General features: G+C 37.3%; 2 protein-coding genes and 1 long non-coding RNA gene across 6 annotated transcripts; all 3 read left to right on the top strand.

Annotated features, from left to right (window-relative positions):
- Nucleotides 1-5,354: 5,354 nt before the first annotated feature.
- Nucleotides 5,355-13,576, top strand: LOC125983697 (uncharacterized). Of its 3 annotated transcripts, none has more exons than XR_007486782.2 (3): nucleotides 5,355-10,763; nucleotides 12,742-12,971; nucleotides 13,191-13,576. It is a non-coding gene; the product is annotated as an uncharacterized lncRNA (long non-coding RNA). The 3 variants fall into 3 exon arrangements; XR_007486781.2 differs by lacking the exon at nucleotides 5,355-10,763 and having other exon boundaries at nucleotides 11,102-12,827; nucleotides 12,908-12,971; XR_007486780.2 differs by lacking the exon at nucleotides 5,355-10,763 and having other exon boundaries at nucleotides 11,087-12,971.
- A 3,696-nt stretch (nucleotides 13,577-17,272) lies between these two features.
- Nucleotides 17,273-19,220, top strand: ppp1r27a (protein phosphatase 1, regulatory subunit 27a). Its single transcript, XM_049744176.2, has 3 exons — nucleotides 17,273-17,959; nucleotides 18,036-18,186; nucleotides 18,473-19,220. Exons 1-3 carry the CDS (start codon nucleotides 17,560-17,562, stop codon nucleotides 18,591-18,593), a joined length of 672 nt encoding a protein of 223 aa, XP_049600133.1. The 5' UTR covers nucleotides 17,273-17,559; the 3' UTR covers nucleotides 18,594-19,220.
- A 511-nt stretch (nucleotides 19,221-19,731) lies between these two features.
- Nucleotides 19,732-21,877, top strand: mcrip1 (MAPK regulated corepressor interacting protein 1). Of its 2 annotated transcripts, none has more exons than XM_049744178.1 (5): nucleotides 19,732-19,876; nucleotides 20,426-20,490; nucleotides 20,593-20,711; nucleotides 21,027-21,131; nucleotides 21,208-21,877. In XM_049744178.1, exons 2-5 carry the CDS (start codon nucleotides 20,483-20,485, stop codon nucleotides 21,270-21,272), a joined length of 297 nt encoding a protein of 98 aa, XP_049600135.1. In that variant the 5' UTR covers nucleotides 19,732-19,876; nucleotides 20,426-20,482; the 3' UTR covers nucleotides 21,273-21,877. The 2 variants fall into 2 exon arrangements, with proteins under 2 accessions (XP_049600135.1, XP_049600136.1); XM_049744179.2 differs by having other exon boundaries at nucleotides 19,817-19,876; nucleotides 20,404-20,490.
- Nucleotides 21,878-21,913: the final 36 nt, after the last annotated feature.

The following is a 21,913-nucleotide window of genomic DNA, read 5'->3' as shown; positions in this document are numbered from 1 at the left end:
CAAATTGAGGAATCTTTTATTTCCCTCTAGATAAGCGTCTCATAAAAAAAAAAAAGAAGAAATGTATCATGGGAATGAAAACAATTCCATAAAAACAATCCTTAAGAAATAATAGAGGTAGGATCTTCTTCTTGAGTCCCTCTGTTCCCGAGATATGTGAGCCTTGTCTGATGAAGGTGCAGTCTTTTTCTCTCGCATCACTGCCATAAAGATAATACATACCAAAATATGCTTTAACCCAATTCCCTTTTGGAAATCACAATTTGAATGTTTGTCGATGTAAACAAACCGAAAGTATGTTTCTTCCTTTCACCCGTTTCCACGGTTAGCATGTGCTCATGTAGCACGTTCCCACCTGCACGCATAATCCACGATACTTTCTGTCTGCTGACCTTGTCCTGATTTCACACAATGGCCTCACAGGCTCACCAACAAGCTGATCTTTAATCATCCATTATTAAGCAAGTCATTTTAATCAAATTTTTTTTCCCGCTTTTATTGATGTCACCTACAGACCTTCAACTTGAGCTACTTCATTATATATTGCATTTTTAAAAGTATCAGAACCATATATCATCAGAAATCTCGTTTTGTCATCCAACTTAAACTGCTGCCACTTTTGATTTATGTTTCTGTACTGACGGTTTTTCTTTTTCTTTCTTTATTTCCTTGACGATTAACTTTGGTTGAGTTTCTTGAGATTCCTCCAGCTGAGGAAAATTATTAGTCAAGTGATGACGCACATAAAAAGACTGACAAGCAGCACGTAGGATACTGAGATTGTATTGATCGCACTCAGTGGCATGCACGGAGTAAACATTTTAATATACCCTGTGCTCGGTATGTTTTACGATAATGGCGGCCATCATGCGAGCGGTGTGAAGTCTCAGCAGATTTGCTTCATGGCAAGCACGGGTTTATTTTTGACAGTCCCGCATATTTGTTGTAGTCTCATAAAATTGTATTTGCAAATAAAGCACTGATGACATTTAACTAAATTTACTTCTCAAATCTCAAGACACAATTCGTCAACAATCAATAAGCAGAGTTGTTGAGGCGAATTAGTCGATTGATTCCTAATAGTACCGTAATTTCCGGACTATAAGCCGCACCGGACTATAAGCCGCACCAGCTAAAATTCAGGGATATTTTAGTTTTTTTCTTACATAAGCCGCACCGGACTATAAGCCGCACGTGCACATGAGTTTTTCACAAAGAAAGACAGTACACAGAAAGCCGTAAAAATCCATAAATACGCCGCACCGCCATTTAAGCCTCAGGGTTCAAAGTAACCTTCTGAATAAAATGCATTAAAAGTTCACATTCATTACAACTTGTTTTTGGTGAGCAAAATTTCAGAAGAATTGAATTTAAATGCTGATTGATTGGGTTTTAATACAATGCAGATGGTCCAAACAGCGCCACTCTGAGTCACATGGCAGAGTAAGAGAAAGGGTTTAGAGCCCTTTGACGCAGGTAACCTAGTGTGCATTCCTACTAAAGCTCATAATAGTCACAAACAACACAGCCAGAATAAGCAGCAGCCATAGTAGTGTTTTAAAATAGTATTTTTGTTGTTTTTTTCTTCAAGATACCGCACAACAGTGGTCCACAGCCTTTTTACGAGTGTATAAAAGCGATCAAGTCATCACAAAAATCACGAAAAAAATCTCATATAAGCCGCACCTGACTATAAGCCGCAGGGTTCAAAATTTTGGAAAAAAGCCGCGGCTTATAGTCCGGAAATTACGGTAGATTGTTTCCAAGAAACACGACAAGTTGATAAGTGAATGTGGTTGTAAGATATTAAAAAATAATAATTGGTGAAACTTGAGGAATGTAACCTTGAGAAAGTAAGGTTAAGCTTATTCCAAAGATTAGTTTTTGTGTTTTGAAAGAAGGCTGACTCACATATTCAAGCGAGGGAAGCCGCATTCACACGTGTGAAGGCATCAAAGCCGCGTTGAACTGCAAAGAACCTTCAAATGCTGTATTTTCTAACCGTGTGACTTGAATACTATTTTAGAGGGAGAGAAGAACAAGAAGTAAATACCCAAGCAGTCGACATGCTTTATATAATGTGACCATTAAGTAGCGCATGAATTTTTAATATTAAGATAAATAATATGTTGGCTTTGGAGAGGTGATTGTGTCTAATTTAGAAAAGGGCTTTTGTTGCTTTAGTAGGCTATTCAATAATTCAAGAGACATCATAAACCACATTAGATTGTTTTTAAAAAAGCTTGAGAAGACTAATACCTTAGAGTTAAACTATGTTTCCATTATGTTTTCTCTACAGAGAGAGAGAGGTGCAAAGATAGACATTGTAATATAAATATATTTTTTATATCATACATACAGCCACACATTTATTTCCAATAAGCAAAATATGATATGGTTCAGATTTCTGATTTCAACAAGACAAGTGTGTAAAGTGTGCAATAATTCTTAATCAGTGGGGTAATTTGATGAATGCAAGACAAATTCTTACTTTATTTAAAGGATCATCCTGCATGGACACTGCAAAGTGGGGACCTCAGCACTCCGAAGACCAGCACCTAAATAAATTATGTCAAACTTCCAAAACATTAACGAAGGTAGTGCTCTTAAAGTCCATTACCGTCCTACAAGGAGTACCTTCTAGCAACATTTCCGTAACAAATTAGAAGTTGGAACATATTCTGACCACCGTTTTGAACATTTTGCCAGCTACTGTCAAATTAATTAATTTGGTCACTTTTAAGGAAATCTTTGAATCTGTCATATGAACATTTTACCCAAAGGGTATGCTTGGCCCATAATCAGTTTTAATTCCAAACCAGAACAAGCCGCTGCCAACTGTTGAACTCCACAGTAGAAAAAAAATAAAAAACAGATTCCAACACTCCGCATGAATAACCTATTCAGAGATTAATCCCCGTTTCATAAAACCCCATTAATGTGTCACCGGTGGTCTAAATCGTTCCGACTGTCTAGACTTAACATGCATCATATTAACCCGACTTGTACTTGTTTCCTACATTTATCTGTTCTGTCGCTCCGTGTAATTTACCTTATCTGATTAAAATATACCGCCGACATGTTTGTCACGTCCTCTTACCTTCCTAAATGAACGCACGTGCGTTTTCAATCCATTAATGCCAGTGAAGCGGACAAATGTCGTGTGCCGTTTTCAGAAATAAAATGGAATTGGTATTCAGGTACACGATTATGTGATTGGATTTATTCGGGCGACAACGGTTATGCTTGCTTATTGTTACTTCCTTTGAAGTTTAATTTATTCAACACTTTCCTCCTCAGAAAGTTTTTTTTTTTTTTTTAGGCTCCAACAGTTTTATTACTGTCAGTGGAGCGCATTAGTATCACAACATGGCCTACATTCCGTCTTCGGGCTTCATCGACCTCCCAAATTATGAAGCAAAAGCAAAACGCCTGTTGGGTTTATTACTAAAATCTAATATGTTCTTGTATCCATCAACTTGCTAATAAGCCTCCAGAAATTATTTACATTTTGTAGTTATTGAAGACATGCATCTGTCAACATTCTCATTTGTTGTTTTGTTTGTTGAAACTAATTTCAACGCGGCGAAATGGGTTCGCTGGTCCTGCGGGAGGTCTCCGAGCGGCCGTTTTTCCTGATTGCACTCTGTAATAAGAAATTGATTTATAATTAAAGATTTGTGGCTGGTTGGCAACTCCGACTTGCCGTGATGAAAGGTTTGACAGTCTTGACTGGAAGGGATATTGTTTTCTCGCCGGCTGGAGACTTTCATCCGGTTCAATTTTGAGGGCATTCATCGAAAGACACAACTGAGACTTGTAAGTGAACAAGAGTAGTATATCCACGACAGTTTTATTTGCTCTTTTTCCAGCTCAATTTTGATTGAGTGAAAGGGTGGAACTGCTATACTAAATAATTGATACTGTCAAATTGCTTTTGTTTTTTTTTCATTAACTTCATTCATCAACTTTTATGCCACAGATTCTGAAAACGACTATATAAAGATATCCCCCTAAGTTTGAATTTATAATTTGTTATGATTTTTCATTAATTGATGTATACTGTACAGTGTAGTTTTATGAATATGGGAAGCAGTGGGAGATCAACATCTGGCAGCTGTTCCCAGCCAATAATATAATCCATTTTTAATGAGAGCGATCATTTCAAAGGAATGATTAAAAAGATAGAAAAAAAAAATCATAAGCAAGCTAAAGCCGGAAAATGAGACAAAAGAGAGCACTTGGAATATTTATTTTAAAATGAAACTGTAACATGTGATAGATAAATTTGTCTTCTTCCCCTCCCTCAGCTAATCATAAATCCATCAGGCTCTTAACGATATATTCCTGTTTGCATGAGTATTTATTATGCGCTGTCACATATCGGCGCCATCTATAATTAGTCAGTGCAATGCCATCTGGGTCCTAATTACAAGCGGGGTTCACCTCCATCTACCCGTCACATGTAAATCTAAGCAGGGGCACAGTCTCCATATTGTAGTGACACAGTTCAAATGTACGCTTTCATCAAGTTGTCCTACAGATCGAAAATAACCAATTAAAAGTAAAGGCTGGCTGTGGAGATAAATAATAAATGATGACAAAATGAGCTTAACAAAAGCTGTCACGTTATATTATGTGACTTTCACTGGCTTGTGTTTGGCTGTATTGCATTCAATGTTTTGTGTTTGAATTAACAACCAAATGGGGTCATTACAATTTGTGTTGGCCGTTTTGATATTAACAATATGCAGCCAACTTAAATTATGCAACACGAAGCTTTTTTTCGTATAAGTTTGTGGGGTGATGTTAGGCCGTAAAATAGCCTCGATGATGTCCTGCTGAGCAGATAATCATCAGCTGGTCCCTGACTTTTACGGCCTGTCTAAACCCTTGGCGGTACCCTGAGTCATTGCTGTTTTATGGCGTCTCCTCCCACATACAAGGCGAGAGAAACATGGAAGCAGTAGAGAGTCATAAACTGCTTGGTTGTGCGTGGAAAAAATAAATCACAACACACTTCACTGGGAATATTATCACGGGAGGAAGGATGGGATTGTGTGCGTTCAGCAAACGTGCCATGAATGACATTGCTTCTTATTGAGGTGGGCAAAAAAAAAAAATCTAGGCTTTTCAAATTCTCTGTATTTTAAATTTATTTTTTGTTTATTCATTGCTGGAAATTCAGATAGTCTGACCCAGATAGAGTGCAGACTGATTAAATATTTTGTCTCTCTGATCTTGGGCTATTTCTGGTGTAATTCAGAGCAGCGCTTTAGCTATGATGCTTTTATAATTTTTTTACACTCGCTACTGCGTATGGCCTGAAAACGTTTTTTTTTAGGAGAGAAATGGTGCTGCATCATGTTCCCATTGGCAGGTTACGACTTGCGGGATTACAGGATCATCAGAAATTAGAACGCAGCAGCTGTCTGGATTTTTAAGTGCCATTAGATGGTAAATATTCGCTAAGTATGTCAGGTCAACATGGCCGCACGTCATTGTCATCATTAGGAAAATTCTCATTATATAACGTCACATTTAACACATCGAAGAAAATAATATAAAATATCAAAATAATATCATAAAAACCTTCATTCCCCCAACATTGAAGTCAATGTCAGAATTTGGTGCTATCCTCCCGTGTCAATTGAAGTCACGCCGTGTAATTTTGAGCTGTAACCTTTATCTGGGCTCTCTCGTAACCCCGTCATAAATCACACATGACGCCTGTCACATGGCGTAGCGGGGATGCTGACAGGTCAGGTGACACCAGAGCATGGATTACTGCTGCAGCAGGTCCACTTCTCATCAAATAGCGTTCAGGATGATAATCCCATCAAGGGGAAAGAGGAATGTGTGCTCGGTGATGTGTGTGTGTGTGTGTCGCACTGGGTCATCATGTCATCTCTGTCTCCAGAGCTCAATATATCGTAGATGTTGAAAAGTAAACTTTATTTATCCTTTCATCAATGACCATAGAAGCAATTTCAAAAGTTACTCTCTATTTGTTTAAGGACAGTTGTCATGTTTGGTTACCGTATTTTCCGCACTATAAGGCGCACCTAAAAACCTCAAATTTTCTCAAAAGCCGCTTTTTAATCAGGTGTGCCTTATATATGGACCAATATTGAGCCACTACAGCAGGTGTGTCCAAAGTCCAGCCTGCGGGCCAAATGTATATATCTTATATAAGGACAAAGTTTTAAAATGGGCCGTTCATTGAAGGTGCGCCTTATAACCCAGTGCGCCTTATAGTGCGGAAAATACGGTACATTTATCTTGACCACAACAAAAAGTTGAATCTGATTTGCTTCAACAGTGTGACCCAAGAGTCGCACGTGTGTAGCAGGATAACCATCTATAATCCATTGAGGAAAAAAGATCTCGGGATTGAAAAGGAACAAATCAGAGCAGGCAGAGGGGGAGCACGTGTGTCACGCAGCTGTGACTTTCTGACGCAACATCTGGATGGAACAGAGGGCACGACGGCGTCATCCTTTCCGCCCCACGCCGTGGCGCTCTGTTTCATGTGAATTATTTTAGACACAGCGTGTCAGACGTCACTAGAGCAGCTCACAATATGAATCGGGATCAATTTGTCTGGAAAGGATGAATAGAACCTATTCAAAGTGTTTAATCCCTTAAATCTACTGTGGCGTCAACGACTATTGCCAGTTCATTTTAGACTATATATTGCAATCAATATTTAAATTGAAGCATTAAATTTCACTCACCATAATAAACCTAAATAGTGTTTTTGCGACAGCTAAAATATTACTGCAAGTCTTCAGCCTAAAACTTTATTTTGTTGAACCTCTTGGCCATGCTCTTTTTGTCTGCGTTAATCGATAAAATCGAAGTAGAGCAGAATGTTTTGCAAAATGTGGAGAATATAAATATATGCTTGTATAACAGCTCAGTAGGTTCATTCCGACAGCACACAGATAATGCAAAAATGTTTCGATTCAGACATTATGTTGCAACCTTCTGCCCTTGCATAGAGTTTATTTACCAAGGTGTGCTGCTTTATATTGTGCTCCAACAACAGCAAAAAAATGAAATGCCAAACATTCTATTTAGAAAACATTTAGTAGCTCTCAGTGATTGTCAGGATGCACTGAAAAATTTTCCATTTTAAAATATTACTTTAAAAGTATCTAGAGAATTTAAAATATACATAATTATAGCAAATTGGCATTTTTTTAATGGAAATTTGACATGTGGAAATAAAAAAAAAAGTGGTTTTACCCCAAAAAAAAAAGGGAAAAATATATTTAGAAGCTATAAATACAGTACAGTAATTAGAATATAACAAAGAAGGAGCTCAGATGCACTCCACCAGATTGTGGACAATCACCTTAGTGGCATAAACCCGCTCAACCTGCAGAAGACAACAGCGGGAACAAACTTGCTTTGTCATAGCGCTAGTAAATGTCAAGCCTTCCGAGAGAAGTGCTGAAGGGGCTGCCGTGAACGTAGATCATTAGTGCCCATGTAGGTTGTCATTAAATGTGAACTGGATATATCAAAATGGCCTTAATGAAGGTCGGGCAAAAAGTTTGTCATACGTGTAACCTGTCATCAATCCTGCTTCTCATACTACTAATTTGACACTCCCAAGACAAATGATAGACATGTTCTTTTTTTTTTTTTTTTAAACTGCCCATTACTTTTCATTAAGTGTCTGTCAGCCGTCCAACCATTTTGTGGTTACCGAGAAAACCATTTAGAAATTTCATGGTCATGTTCTATCCAAAAGTAGCCTGATGCTCTTCGGGGACCTTCGGCGTGAATAAACCTGAAAAAACCCTGAAGCTCAATCCTCACTGCTTTGAATTCATGAATAATCACAATTTGAAGGCTTTCCTGCAGACAAAATGCAATCTGATCAGTGCTGGTATTCTTGACCTTCACCAGGATGTGAGAAGAAAGATGCAAAAGATATGGATGGATCGTACAATAGATGTATAGTGCATCATTTTGAATGAAAAAAATCTCAATGATGTAAAATGAATAAAAATCGGCTTCTATCATGAAATAAATCTATAGGTGGCAATTAAAGAAATAGTTCAACATGCCATCTAAGTGTAAGATGAATTAAATGTAAACAAAAAAAAAAGACACCTGACAGACATTTCATGAGAATTTATGGACAGTAGGAAAAAAAAACACACACACACATCTATCATCTGTCTTGCAAGTGTCACATTTTTCAGTCAGCTAAAAAAAAAAGTAACTTGTTGACAGATGCCAGAGACAGATTGAGATCATTATTGTGTCAACACCCTGAGGTCACATATAGCAAAGGGAACTGAATCGTTGTTTTCCTTTGATGCCGTGACATCTTGTCATGTTAACGGGCAAAACATTCCTGCTTGCAATGTTTAAAAATATATTTGTAGTGTGAGCAAAGGAGGACAAAATATTTCATTGGAACCTGAGGAATGTTCACGATTGAAAGGAGTTTTTGACCTGCTCAAGTTAATTACTTAAAAATAATAATATTAAAACGCCACCAGAAAATCATTATATAATTATACATCAAGATTGACAACATGGCTGCCATTTGTGGTCTACCAAAACTATATTATTAGTTCTGGATTGTAAAACAATATTACAACATGGCAGGTAATTAATCTGAACATAAAATGTGGCTGCAGTGAGTCAGCCAAGAAGAAAAAAAAAAAAAACATCCTTGCATGCAATGCTCCAAAAAAAAAAATGTGAATCAATCTCTTTAATCAGCTACATGATTTCTGTCCAAATTAAAGCAACTGTGGAAAAAAAAAGGCGAGACTTAATTGAGCACTAATCACTGCTTGCTGTAATATTGATTCTGGTCTCAGATGCTGAGAGCATGAGAAACAGAGAACTAAATGAAACCAACAAAGCAGTATTGGAAATAGTGTGCTCACATTGATCAAATTAATAATATCCTTGATGTCTATAACCATCAATTGCATTGAATGAGTTAATTATTTTGGGCAGTTGATTGGGAAAAGGAATTAAAATTATCTGTAAAAATTTACTGATAATAAACGCTGGTTGTTTTCACCACCTTGTAAGTCAGATCCTGTAATTGCCTCAGGAATCCATTGAGAGAATTTTGATTGGTACGGAAGCTTCCTCTAGGTTCAAGGTCCAGGTCCACCCACTCACTTGCATTTTTTTTCCTCATCGTTAGAATTCGCTCCCTATCTATCAGACGCTAACATTCCATTCAAGAGTTCTCGTGTTACGCCTCACATTTGACTGTGATGTCGCTTCTAAAGGTAATAAGAGAGAAACAGAAACGCTCGAGTTTCATCATTCCAGTAATTTGAGAAAATCTAATTTCACACGATTGTTGTGGATAATAGAAGTAAAAAAAAAAAAATTGTGCAAACATGATGATAGTTGTAATTATAAAAATGTTTTCCAATTGAGATCTTCTTTTTGTTACGCAACATAAGAAGGCGTAGGTTTGGTCTATCTCAGACAGTCAGATGCTGGCTGCCTCATGTTCTGTCACTTGGGTCCCACCTGCGCAGTTTTTGAAATGCTCCGAGCCCTAACATCATTTTAGAATTCAGATCAGTTCCTCAGATGCCACTGTTCCATATCTTGGCTGTCTCTTACACTTGATCCTTCTGGCAGCTTTTCACGGAGCACAACTGAAATATAATACGCTTCACTGGCTTTAAGATACAACTTAACTTCATCTGGAAATTTCCACTCTTTTAAATCTGATTAATTGGTCTTTATTTTTTAATCCAGAAAAAAAAAAGGCTAGCCTTCATTAGCACATATAGTTTTTATATAACACATATTTTCATTTTTGCTCATACATCCATTTGACCGTATATTGATCATCAGGCTTAAGTGAACTTAGATTTTGCAAGAACACGGCAACCCGGAGAACTTTCTCCAAGGGGCTGATCCCTGTTCTTTAGAAAAAGAGCACTTGACTATGAATAATTCAGAGCAGAAGCCACATTTCTGTGTGCTTGTTTTAAAAATGGAGGCTGTGTACAGCACATACATTGCTCCAGAAATTGTGTCTTATATGATTTATGGATTTTCGAACGTTCTAGTCTCCCGAGTATTGCCCGAGTCCCGCCGCAAAAACGTGTACCCTTGTTTTTTTTTTTAAACGGTCTCTTGTAAATGCCACCAAAAACTTCTCCAAGGCTCTATTTTGTGTTGCCAAAAAAAAAAATCCTTACATCACAGATTGCCCTCTATAGTGCAACAAAATGCAAGTTGCTAACAGAATCATCAGTCCCACGGGTAAAAACAATCTGAAAAAGCATGACGCTGAAGTCTTCAGCAACAACAGGGCTTTTGCTTCCAGCCTTGCATCACTTTGCATATGCTCCAAGATTTTCCCCTGAGTCATTTTATATACAAGTACCACAAAGCTGATATGAATAATGTGTGCTTAGCTTTTGCCATAATTAAATTCTATAATTGAAACCTGTGGGATTATGATTTTGTTCAAGACTCTAATCACCATTTGCTGCTATACATCACCTGCATGACTAAGATTATCATCATGCGTGTTTCATTCTGCTGAGTACCGTTGTGCACATTCCCCCGATGTCTTTATTTGTCCCCAGTTTGCAGTCTCCTGACTCGGAGAGGAAGACCATCCGGTCATCAAAGCCTTGGTCGATATTGCTTTTGTGTTTTTGTTGCACGTGCGCTTTTGTAACGTGCACGTCGGTGTGTATTTATTCGCAGCTGTCAGGTCAGATGGCAGCTATGAAAAGAAGAGCAAGGTGATGCTGTGTCCTTCTCAAATTTGTTGTGTAACAGATGCAGTTGTAAATTATGATCTGTCAAGATGGCAGTCACTTTGGAAACAGGAACGAAATTAATTACCTTAGTGATGTACTGAAAAAAAATTAAAATGTAGCATTTTGGACTTTGATGCACTCTTGACACTTATTGCTTTGTATTAATATGCCACTGTGGAAAAATATATTTTTTTAAATATTTTTAAAATATTATATTTATATCATTAGATATTTATATAATATATTTATATTTTTTAAATATATTTAAAAATATATATTTTTTTTTAAATGTGAATGACCATATTTGATGACCGTACTTCAATATCATTGTGCCCTAAGTTTGATTTTGAATTTAATAGTCTATTTTTTTGACACTGTTTATAACTTGAATGTAAATAATATATGTTATAAATTTAAATTCAAACTCAGATGGCACACATACATATGCAGTGCTTCCACACGAAAGGACATTTTCACCATGGCAACACGGAACAACACGACTCCCTTTCAAAAAGAACATTGCAGCTCATCTTCACTTTGCTTAAGACTAAACCACAACGCTTTCTCTAATAATAATTAGTATGAAAAATCTACCCACCTTATTGTCAAGCGTAATTTGCGGCTTTGTTGTATAAAATACTCGCATAAATAGTTTTTTATATTTCATTATGGGTCAGCTTGTGTAAGGAGTGAATCCAAAAGAATGTGCCTTTTCTTCAGTTTGTTGTTTAATTGTTGCTATAGTAACAGTTTTGTTATTCCAGTCAAATGTCTCTCAAAAGTCACAGTTGTTTATAAAATAGTTGTACTGTGCTTTGGAAACGACAAAAAGCAGCAGTGACATTATCTTTTCATCCCAGTGTGTGCGTTTGCTTGTTTGGTTGCTGGGTTGTAGTTATTGTTTATTTTATTGCAGAGCAAAAAAAGGCTTTAAAATAAATTGAATTATCATTGAACTCTAAATTGTCTGCAGGTGTAAATGTGAGTGGGAATGGTTTGTCTTTTGTACCCTGCAATTTGGCTGGCGACCATTTTGTCTCTTACCCAAAGACAGCTGGGATAATGAATAAATGACCTTTAATGAGGAAAAGGCGATTCAAAAGTAATTGTTGGCAGCAAACCGAGCCAACTTTTTATTCTGAGTTATTGTACAGGGAGAAAAAGGGTGAAGGCAAAAAGAAAACGTCTCTCATTTTACTTTTGTCTGTCTCCTCCTGTGTCTTGCGCCTTATTTCAATGTTGCCGCTCACATCCACTTAGCGTTGTAATCTGTCTGCCCGGGGTGACAGTTAAATCCTGCAGTTCATGTGTTCTCTTCCTCTTCTAAATCACATTTTTTCCTTCCAGTGGCTCCTATTCATATTAACCTTGTAGTCAAAGTTTCCTTGACTAAGATATTTATTTTTTTTTTTTCATTACATATATTTATATATATTTTTTTTTGTCATTTAGGAATATAAGAAATATTTTTTATACAATACAAAGTCAAAGTTTCCTTTAATAAAATATTTATATATTTTTATTATATTTATTTTTTATTGTCATTTAGGAATATAAGAAATATTTTTTTAATCCAATACAGTAGTGCTGTATTGTATAACAGCTTAGGAAAAAAGTTGTTCCTCCGCCTGCTGATCCTGCTCCAGATCCTCCATCGCCTCCTGCCTGAAGGGAAAGGATGGATGGTGTATGTAGAGTGGCGTTCTATATCTTTCATTCAAGAGAATTATTTATGTTTAGTTTGACAGTAACCTTTAGTTGAGAGTGTCAATACCGAGCTTGAAGCCTTTTTGTAGACTATTTACTTATCTGATATTGTTGTGTCCGCCTTGTATCTATCTGCAAGTCAAAGCAAAATATCCAATCAACTGCTCATAAATCACATAAATTGGGTCACCCCGTACCTCAATGCTGCCATTTTATTTGTAAAAAACACCCAAAAATGTTTCTTTGAATCCAGATTTTCCTCTGATATTTTAATAAACACCCCCCTGATGAGAGAATGGCGTGACAGTCCACGTCAACACCAGCAGGGGACAAGTGAAGGTTTGTGCTCTGACACACACATCCGGCAATGCTCACTTTCATGTTCTGCATTACGGAACAATGAGCATGTCCCCTTTCAGTTTTGTGCCCTTACAGAAATGCCGTGACGATTCTAACCTACAGAAAGAGTGCCTGCAGAGATTGGTAAGCCTCTTGACATATTCAATATTTATATGTAAAGAATTATAAGACGAGTGATCAAAGTCTCCTTGAAGCATTTTCAACTAAGTGCAATAAATAGAATATCTGCAACTTATTCCCTGCATCCTGAGTTAATTATAAAAGTAGTGATTAGGTGACCACTTTTTTTTTTTTATGGCACATGTAATGCACAATCCAAACACAATGCATGTCTGTGTGCAGCTGACTATGATTCCTGTTTGGGTGGACAAGAGTGCTGACAGCAAAGAGCTCTGAAGAAGAAACATCAATCACAGCGCCCCATTGGACCATCCAAATTTGACAGTGTCAATGTTACTGCCACGGTCACCATCCATCACTCTGTGCCGTGTTACACAGTTCTTAAAAAATAGATGAGAAATATATTTTTAACTAAAGTTGACCTGTTACAGCTGAAAACAGATGGACATAGAATAGACAGCACAAGTATGGCCGTGCATGGAGAAAGCAAAAAAAAATAAGGGATCAAACCACATATGCAACAATTGCAATACAGTTTCCAGTTTTCCTTCATATCTATTTTATCATGTACCTCTGTTCTATTTCGATACAATGTGGCTCCAAGCGTCCTAACCACCTCCCCGCTCATTTTTTGTTAATCTGTAGCACCCCTCAGTGGAAATCTCTGCATCTTGCAGGATCATGATGAAATCGAGGCAATCTCGTTAAACACTAATGTGAATGGCCTCATGATTAAATTCTAATGAAAAGTTGCCTGTTTTTTATATTAGAATTTAATGAGGATTTGTTATCTTATCTTTTATTTATAATTTAACAAATGTAGTACGTCCCTTGTAGCAATTTCAAACTATTAGTTGATATATTAATTTGATGGCAGTGGCTCCTCAATGAAATTCCAAGACTAACCCATCTTCTTCAATTGTTTCATGAAAATGTGTTGTTTAAAAAAAATCTATTATTATTATTATTATTATTATTATTATTATTATTATTATTATTATTATTATGGACTTGCAATTAATCAAAAAGTTCCACAAATCTTTGCGGAATAGTGTGGTGTGACCATGAAGGAACCCATGAATAATGATAATTTTAAAAAAATAAAATAATAATTTGAAATTATGAATCTGAATTAAATAATAAGAGTATTAATCTTAACCATGATGTTCTCATAGGGAAGTAGACACTGAGTTTAGTGCCATCGGCCATTTTATTTTGGGAAATCACAAGACCTCATAGCAAAAAAAAAATAAAAAAATGTAGAACGGGGGGCGTCGGTGTGTCACGAGAAAAGATGATCGATGATGACGTAAGAGTTCATGTGGCCTCAGAGGCTATTAAGACCAATGGTACTAAATAAGGCAGGCGACTTGACTCCATAGTATGAATGATACAACAGTCTTCTGACCCCTCTTTATTTCAGCCCATATGCTGTTCAAGTCTTCACCGTGAAACCCAACCCAGACGTCACCTCTTTCTGGGGCACCACTCCTAAATTGCCTTTGGCTGATGGGATAATATTAGCGTATTGACCCCTGTGAAATGCACTCGGGGAATATCTTCTTTTGACTTGGCCTTATGGGGACAAATCTGTTGTCTTAAGCTACTACACAGTAATGGGGTCATCATTTGGACTTAGCCATTAACACAATGAAAAAGTTATTTATCATTTCTTATTATTATTTTATTTATTCATTTGTATTTATTTATTTTTGTATTTATTTATTATTATTATTATTATTTATTTATTTAACTTATTACTAGCTATAGCTTGTAGTCCAGTTTGGAGCTTTGAAAGGTGCATCAGTACATAACTTGATTTTATTTTTAAAAAATAAAAATAAAAAAAAGGTTACATTTTGTGAGTATACCTGATTAAGGTCAAGCATATTTCATTGCATAAGCACTAATTCAATAACCTTGTCTACACTTTGTTGCCCGACTGTTTAAGGTGATTGTTGATCCGGGTTATAATTGACATTTGCGCCGTGAAACACACACGCTATTGTGTAATCAGGTATCATGAGGCATAACCTTTCGCCCCCGCTTTGGCATCTTTTTCCACGGATGCAGTTTTGGGCCTGTGTAACCTCATCCTCACACAAGCAGTGAGCTTGAGCTGCGATACTCCCGTTCAAATGCGTGTTAATTCTCAGTCCTCCCGTTCTGGACAGCTGCTGGATCCCTTCCTGCCTTTACTTATTTGCAGGGAAGCTTGATTCAAAGTTGGATAACACTGATTTATTACGTCCATCCAGAGACACCTTGCAATGACTCCTAAAGTGACTCTTATGGGACAATTGTAGAAATTGTTTTATTAGATGCTTTAATTTCAAAACATTGGCAAGTTTTTTCGTGTTTATGAGCAGATAAGATGAGAGTTCAACGCGTCCACTTTCTTTGCCAACTTGGCATTAAGAGATTTATTTCTCTCTCTCTCTCTCTTACTGGTGCTTACAGGCCACCATAGATGATGCTGGAAATGGTGGTTAATTTCTTATTTTTTAAATGTTATGCACAGATGATGTTAAATAAAAAAAGGAAGCCCCAGGCTGTCATCTGAAAACATATTTACGTTAAAATATACAATACAATACAAAGGAATTGACTTTTCCGTTCCAATACTTTTGGAGAGGACTGTGCCTAACCATATGGTCTTCATTCTCTTTATACTTAGCATCATTTTTAGAGCCTCCATAAAAAAGGAGGACTTGTGTTACACCCGAAGACTGTTTTGAATTTGATCACTACTTGTATTGGTAACATGCTATGAACGAGCATGCTTGCAACACAGTTCTTTATTTTTAGGGAATGAAGTCACCAAACTATTCACCCCGGGTCATGAGAGTCACTAGTGAAATGCATCACTACATATACTCATTTTGGTAAGCGAGGTGAGTGTAATTTTTTTTTTTGTTCCTACATGTATTTTACGGTCTAAAATATTACTATAGTAGCTGCATGACTGAAATATAATTTAACCTTGAAAATAGCAATTCTCATATATGTAGTTAAGTTAGTAGCGGGGTACTAGCAATTACGCAACACTTCCTCATTCTGTATAACTGATTGAATTAGGATTTGCCAAAATACTAATGTCATATTTCCATGAGACTAAAAATAATATAACTGGTAACTGAATCATAATCTCCTGAAGTGGAGCAGGTATCCCTGGCATGGAATACTGAGAAGTGACCAGTGCTACTTAAATCCATGGCCTTGACACTAATGTGTCAAGCCACAAAAGAAAGATTAAAATTCACAAAGCAGAGCCAACGGCCACAAAGATATACATCAAAATTATTGGAGACAGAGGGCGGCTGGCGTTGTGTTTGGTGGTGTTAGGTGCATCCGAATGTCAACTGTGACTTCTTGGTAATTTGCACCCCCAAACAGCAGGTGGGAGGTAGGGCACCCTGAACCTATGTATAGAAAGCCCATGGAACGTGTGAGACCTCCATTTGGCACATGATCAGGAGGAGGTTTAACACCGGGATGTAGCAAACAAACATTTTCCAGGTTTCTTCTTGCATTCAAGGTAGTGTTTTGGAAGTCAGGGACACCCTTGGACTCCTGCAGAACCATATAAGAGGGGCTGAAATCTGAGAAGGCCTCCTTCTCAAGCTGTGGAAATTCCAATTGTTGAAGCTTCTGTTCAGTCTGCACGGAATTAGTCTCCACATTTACCACCTCGCCAGAAAACATTTATGGAAATCTTCTGAGTAGTTTTAATAGACTTAGCCCAAGCATCTAAACATTGCCTCATGAGACTTTTGGTGGCCATGCGAGATCATTTCCTGCTGTGAAGAGAATCCTTTGAGAGCAGATAAGTTACAGGGGTTGTCAACACCATTTGGAAGTAGATTAAAGTTCCAAATGGTTCTTCTTCTTTTAAACCAGTTATGACCAGCTGATCAGCGAGTCTCAGGACAGCTGGTGCCACCATCTCCATGTTGCAACACGATTCACACGTTCAGAAAGTATTTGTTGACCAAATGTTAGCCCGATCATTTTTGTAATATTTAATTATGTAAGGAAATGTAATATTTTAGGAGAACCTGAGAAAATATAAAAAGATGAACCCCATTTTGATCCGTTTGTTTTTAAGGTGGTTATACGTATTTTGCAAGACTTCCAAGGAACATCACGGCAGTAAACATTTTTATGAGCAAGACGTGTGTGCAATTTCATTGGTCAAGTGACTTCACATTGGGTGGAGTTGGACAAGGGCTTCTCATTTTCACGTTGAAGTCATTGGATATTAGACCCAGAAATAGCTCAACAGAAGCTATATAGCTGACCTTGCACGGCTCGCGCCATCTTTCAGCCTTCAAAACTTCCAGTGGAGCGAGCGCAGAATTTCAACGAGAAAAAAGAAGATCACACGAGCTAACCGGGGAATACGGACTAAAGACAATGATGATAAAATAACTTTTATCATACTGAGCAAGTTGGACCCAGGTGGAAGGATCCAAGGACGAAGGAACAAAAAGGATATTTTTTCCTCTTTTTTTTTTTCTGATTTTTTTGTTGTTCTCTGAGCTTTTATATTCTCTCTGCTGTGCTGACAGCATAAAAGAAGACTACAGGAATGAAGTACAACTACCACGTGCCAGTGTCAACGTACACACGGCATTCTCAGTACATCCCAACTTACCACACACCTTCTGCATCCAGTCACTACACACCATCGTACACCTCGACATCAAAATACACCCCAACCCAGTATAGTAGTACACATTACACCCCGTCATACTACACACCCTCCTACAATTCTACATCAACATACATCCCCTCCCGCTACAGCTCAACGCAGAGTACCCAAAGGCGAGAAAATCCTGCTCCTGTGAGACCGATCATACCTATTAAGAGGACTGTGCATTTTCCTAATGACATCATCTTCCAGGATGTTGTTAGACGAGGGGAATTGGCGCAAATTGGTCGCTTCATCAGATCGAGGAAGGTTCGTGTGGATACGCTCTTCCCATCAGGTGAGCATGAAAATTATTATTGGTTGGTGAGGGTGATGTGATGATGAGATGGTTTCATGGAGTGTGTGTGGTGCAGGTATGGCAGCGATACATGAAGCGGTGCTGACGGGGAATCTGGAAGTGGTGACGCTGCTGGTCAAGTTTGGTGCTGATGTTAATCAGAGGGATGAGGAAGGTTGGACACCTCTTCACATGGCCTGCAGTGATGGCTATCCCGAGATTGCAAGGTAAATCACGTTTTCCTTTTTTATCCAGTGAATTAGCAATTGAAAAGTGATAAATAATGAAAATAAAAAAATTATGGAACAAAAAACAAGGTAATGGATAGATAGACAGATTCTGAATTTTGCCTCAAATAAAAAAAAAATTATACGATACGTATATTTTTTATGTGTACAAATAAAAAGAACTAAATGATTAACATCACATATGAAATAAAAAGTAAAAAAATAAATAAATAAAAGTGACAGGGAATTGTTTCCTACAGTGTCTAAAATTGTAAACCCCACACAGCTATCTCCTTGCGCTGGGAGCCAACAAAGAGGCAGAAAATGAGAACGGAGAGAAACCGGCCGACCTCATTGACCCCGACTGCACAGCGTTGTCTAAACTCTTCGAGGCTGGCTGCGTGTAATTACGCACTTCTTAGTCATAGCTTGGAAAATAGTTAATTTTTTTTCCAAAGGTTTTTTTTACACAGAACTTGGTACTGACGACAATGAGAATTTGTCATGTTTTTTTTAAATATATCATTTGGGAGCTGCAGCTGTTCTCTAACGAGTCACTTTTTTATTTCTATTTCTGTGTTTCTGTTCGGTGGCTGACAGTAACTCTCTTTTCCGTTTAACTTTACCAGTATAACGCAATGTCCAAAATGTATCACTGAATGGAAATATTACGAGTTATGTCATGGTGTAAGCACTTTTTGTGAATTACTTCCAGTATTCTTGAAATTAATTTAAAATGGGGGATTTGAGATGTTTGTCTTCCATTCAGTCGAGGTTTATTTGTGTAAATTCTAGCTGCTGGGCAGAAAGAGGAGCATCAAAATGATAAATTATTATTTCAGTCAGGAAAATCTTGATGCTCTTCATCTACTGCTGTACAATTTCCCCATTATATATAAGTATATTTTTGTCATAAAGACTATGCTGAATAAAACAATGTCAGCAAGGAAAGTCTTATCATTTTCTCCTCAATAATTATTTTTGTACGTTTTCATAAACAAAGATTTTTTTTAATAAACATATAAATGTCAGAATTTGTGTTTGTTTCAAATATTTTGTGTGTGGGGGGTATATACATATATATATGAATATATAGTTTATACTGTATGTGTATGGTATGCCTAAGTGTGGCCGTGATTCACTCACCGCTAGAGGGAGTCAGCATACTGCTAGTGTTACTGGTAATACCCTTTGAGTATTATGGCAAGATATTACAAGACATTATGTGTGGACCTACCTATTTTGCATTGGCATATTGGAGGATGATACAGTATTGTGTTTGGTAAACATTTTAAAGAATAAAGTAAATCAACTCAAAATTAAAAAACAGTACAGGATACAAATTATGACGGCAGAATGTGTAATGCAAAAAAATAATACAACAAAATGTGTAGATAAATTACGAATATGCCATTATTTCTGTTTTGCTGTAAAATCGTGGTTTAAGTGGCCTATTTTACATTAGGGTCACAGTGATTAATCGCTAAAATTATTTTTCCTAGATATTGCAATTCTGCGCCGATACAGTAAGCGGCAGTATGCAGCGCGTTTGCGTCTTAAAACCCAATGAGAGGACGAAGAAGAGCACTTCCGTGTTTTTTACCGGAAATGATTGGTTGGCATTGGCAACGTTTTAGCTAAATCCAGCGTCGTATACAGCATAAAGAAACCTAAAGAAATATTTTTAAAGGTTTGTATTTGAGATTTTCTTTGTTTCATACACACATGCAATCTTGTAATAATTAAATATAGTGCTCATATTGATAAACAATTTGGCTTTCGAAGCTAACGTTACGTCAAGACAATTAACAGCTAGCAATGCGGGCTAATGTTAGCTGAATTTATTGTGTCAGCAAATCTGCAGCGGTTGTTGTCCCCGAGTAACTTAAGGGCGACATACTTAATTAATTGCTACGAATATTTAACAGCGAGTCCACAGTGTGAACTACGTTCTACTGTAGTTTTGGTTGCGTTGGCTGATAGTAAAACTGAATCGAGGAAAGTCCAAATGTAAACAAAGCTCCTTTGTTTACTCAATTTTGCTGACGTATGTCGTGTCTTTGCCACAGAGTTTATACCACCAACTCAGCATCAGCAATTTTTATATTAATTTAAACATGATCGTTTCTGTTAAATGGCACAGATGGTACGGTTTTGTTTTGTTGTTGCCATTGTGTTTTGACGTTTTACTAAAATTCTCACTGATTTTCATTGCTGATTGGGGACTTGGAAACTGCAGAATTCCTCAAGGATACTCGCCACAGAGCAGTGAGGGGAGAGCAGTATTGTAAACAGGATGACAAGGTAAATTGTGCATTATTCCAACTCGTATAAATACATCAGATTAGTACATCAGTACTAACGTGCAATTTGTTGTTCTGATGTGGTTGTTTCAAATTTCTACAGCTCATCTGCTCCCAGAATGGTGAATAGTTACAAGCGGACTACAAGCCCCAGATCACCTACCAACTGCGGGGAGCTCTTCACTCCAGCACATGAGGAAAATGTGCGTTTTATTCATGATAGTAAGTATCAGTTCACACAGACCAAGTCTTATTATTCCCTACTTATTTCCATTCTAACTGTTATTTGATTTTATTATTACCTCTTTGTATTTCCTAGCCATATTATTTTTTATTATTTTATCTTACAAGAGCCTTTTTATTGTAAGAAAGCAGGGTGGGGTTGAGTATTTCTTTACAACATCTTGCAAATACATACTGGTGGAGTATGGTTGAACAACAAGCCAAGCAAGCTTGCAACAACATAAGCATAAGGGTGTAACAGATTCTACCCCAAGGGTCTAAATTAATCAAGCTGTGTTTTTAATTGTTTCACAGCATGGCAGTTTGTGCTCAGAGAAATCAGATCAGCACAGAACGCAGAGCGTAATGACCGTGGACCACAGGAATATGTTGAGAAGAATCCAAATCCTAACCTACACTGTAAGCATATGTGAAATCAAATGTCAGTCATCAGTAAAAGATTCATACTGACATTTTTCCTTTTGGTGATCATCAGCTTTCACGCCAGTGGACTTGACTGACCTCAAGAAACGTAACACACAGGACTCAAAGAAGTCCTAGTCCTCAAGATGGTCCAAGCACTTTTATCCTCCCCAAGCGTCATCATCGAGAACTTTTCCCCTGACATCCAAAGTCAGCCCTATTTGCCAGTCTGAGGCAGAATGCCAAACAATTTTCTGTGAACTTTGAACTACAGCAAGCCCTCATCTTTACACCCTAGAAGTGACGAAGAGTTCCTCTTGTTAAAAATTTGCCGCGAATCATATTGAAGGCCACACAACTCCGCTAATCTATGAAAAAGGACGGATAACCCTCTCTCAGATGTTGTTGGCATCTGATGCCGAGGTACAAACTGTTCCATCGGACACAAAAGACTGCAGTCTTTACTACTACGTACACGATTCTGGGGGAAGATGATAAAGGGCTTTTCTGTTTTGTTTTATTGTTTTTGTAAAAAGGTAGTCGGCTAGATAAGGTGTAGCATGAAAGATGCACACTTGAGCATATTTGAAAAGCCAAATGCCATGCCAACGATCTTAATCCGAAATTGTGTTTACCCTGAAACAGGCTTCATTAAGAAAGCTCCCAAAGTATTCTCAATTGACTAGCCCCTCTTCCAAAAGCCTTGCAACAAAATGTTGAATAAAAATAATTTTTACACTAAACCTTCTTGTATTCATCTACCACAGATATTGATGACA

Source organism: Syngnathus scovelli, chromosome 16 (genome assembly GCF_024217435.2).
Source record: "Syngnathus scovelli strain Florida chromosome 16, RoL_Ssco_1.2, whole genome shotgun sequence".
NCBI classification, from domain to species: Eukaryota; Metazoa; Chordata; class Actinopteri; order Syngnathiformes; family Syngnathidae; genus Syngnathus; species Syngnathus scovelli.
This window is presented reverse-complemented; position numbering and strand designations above follow the sequence as displayed.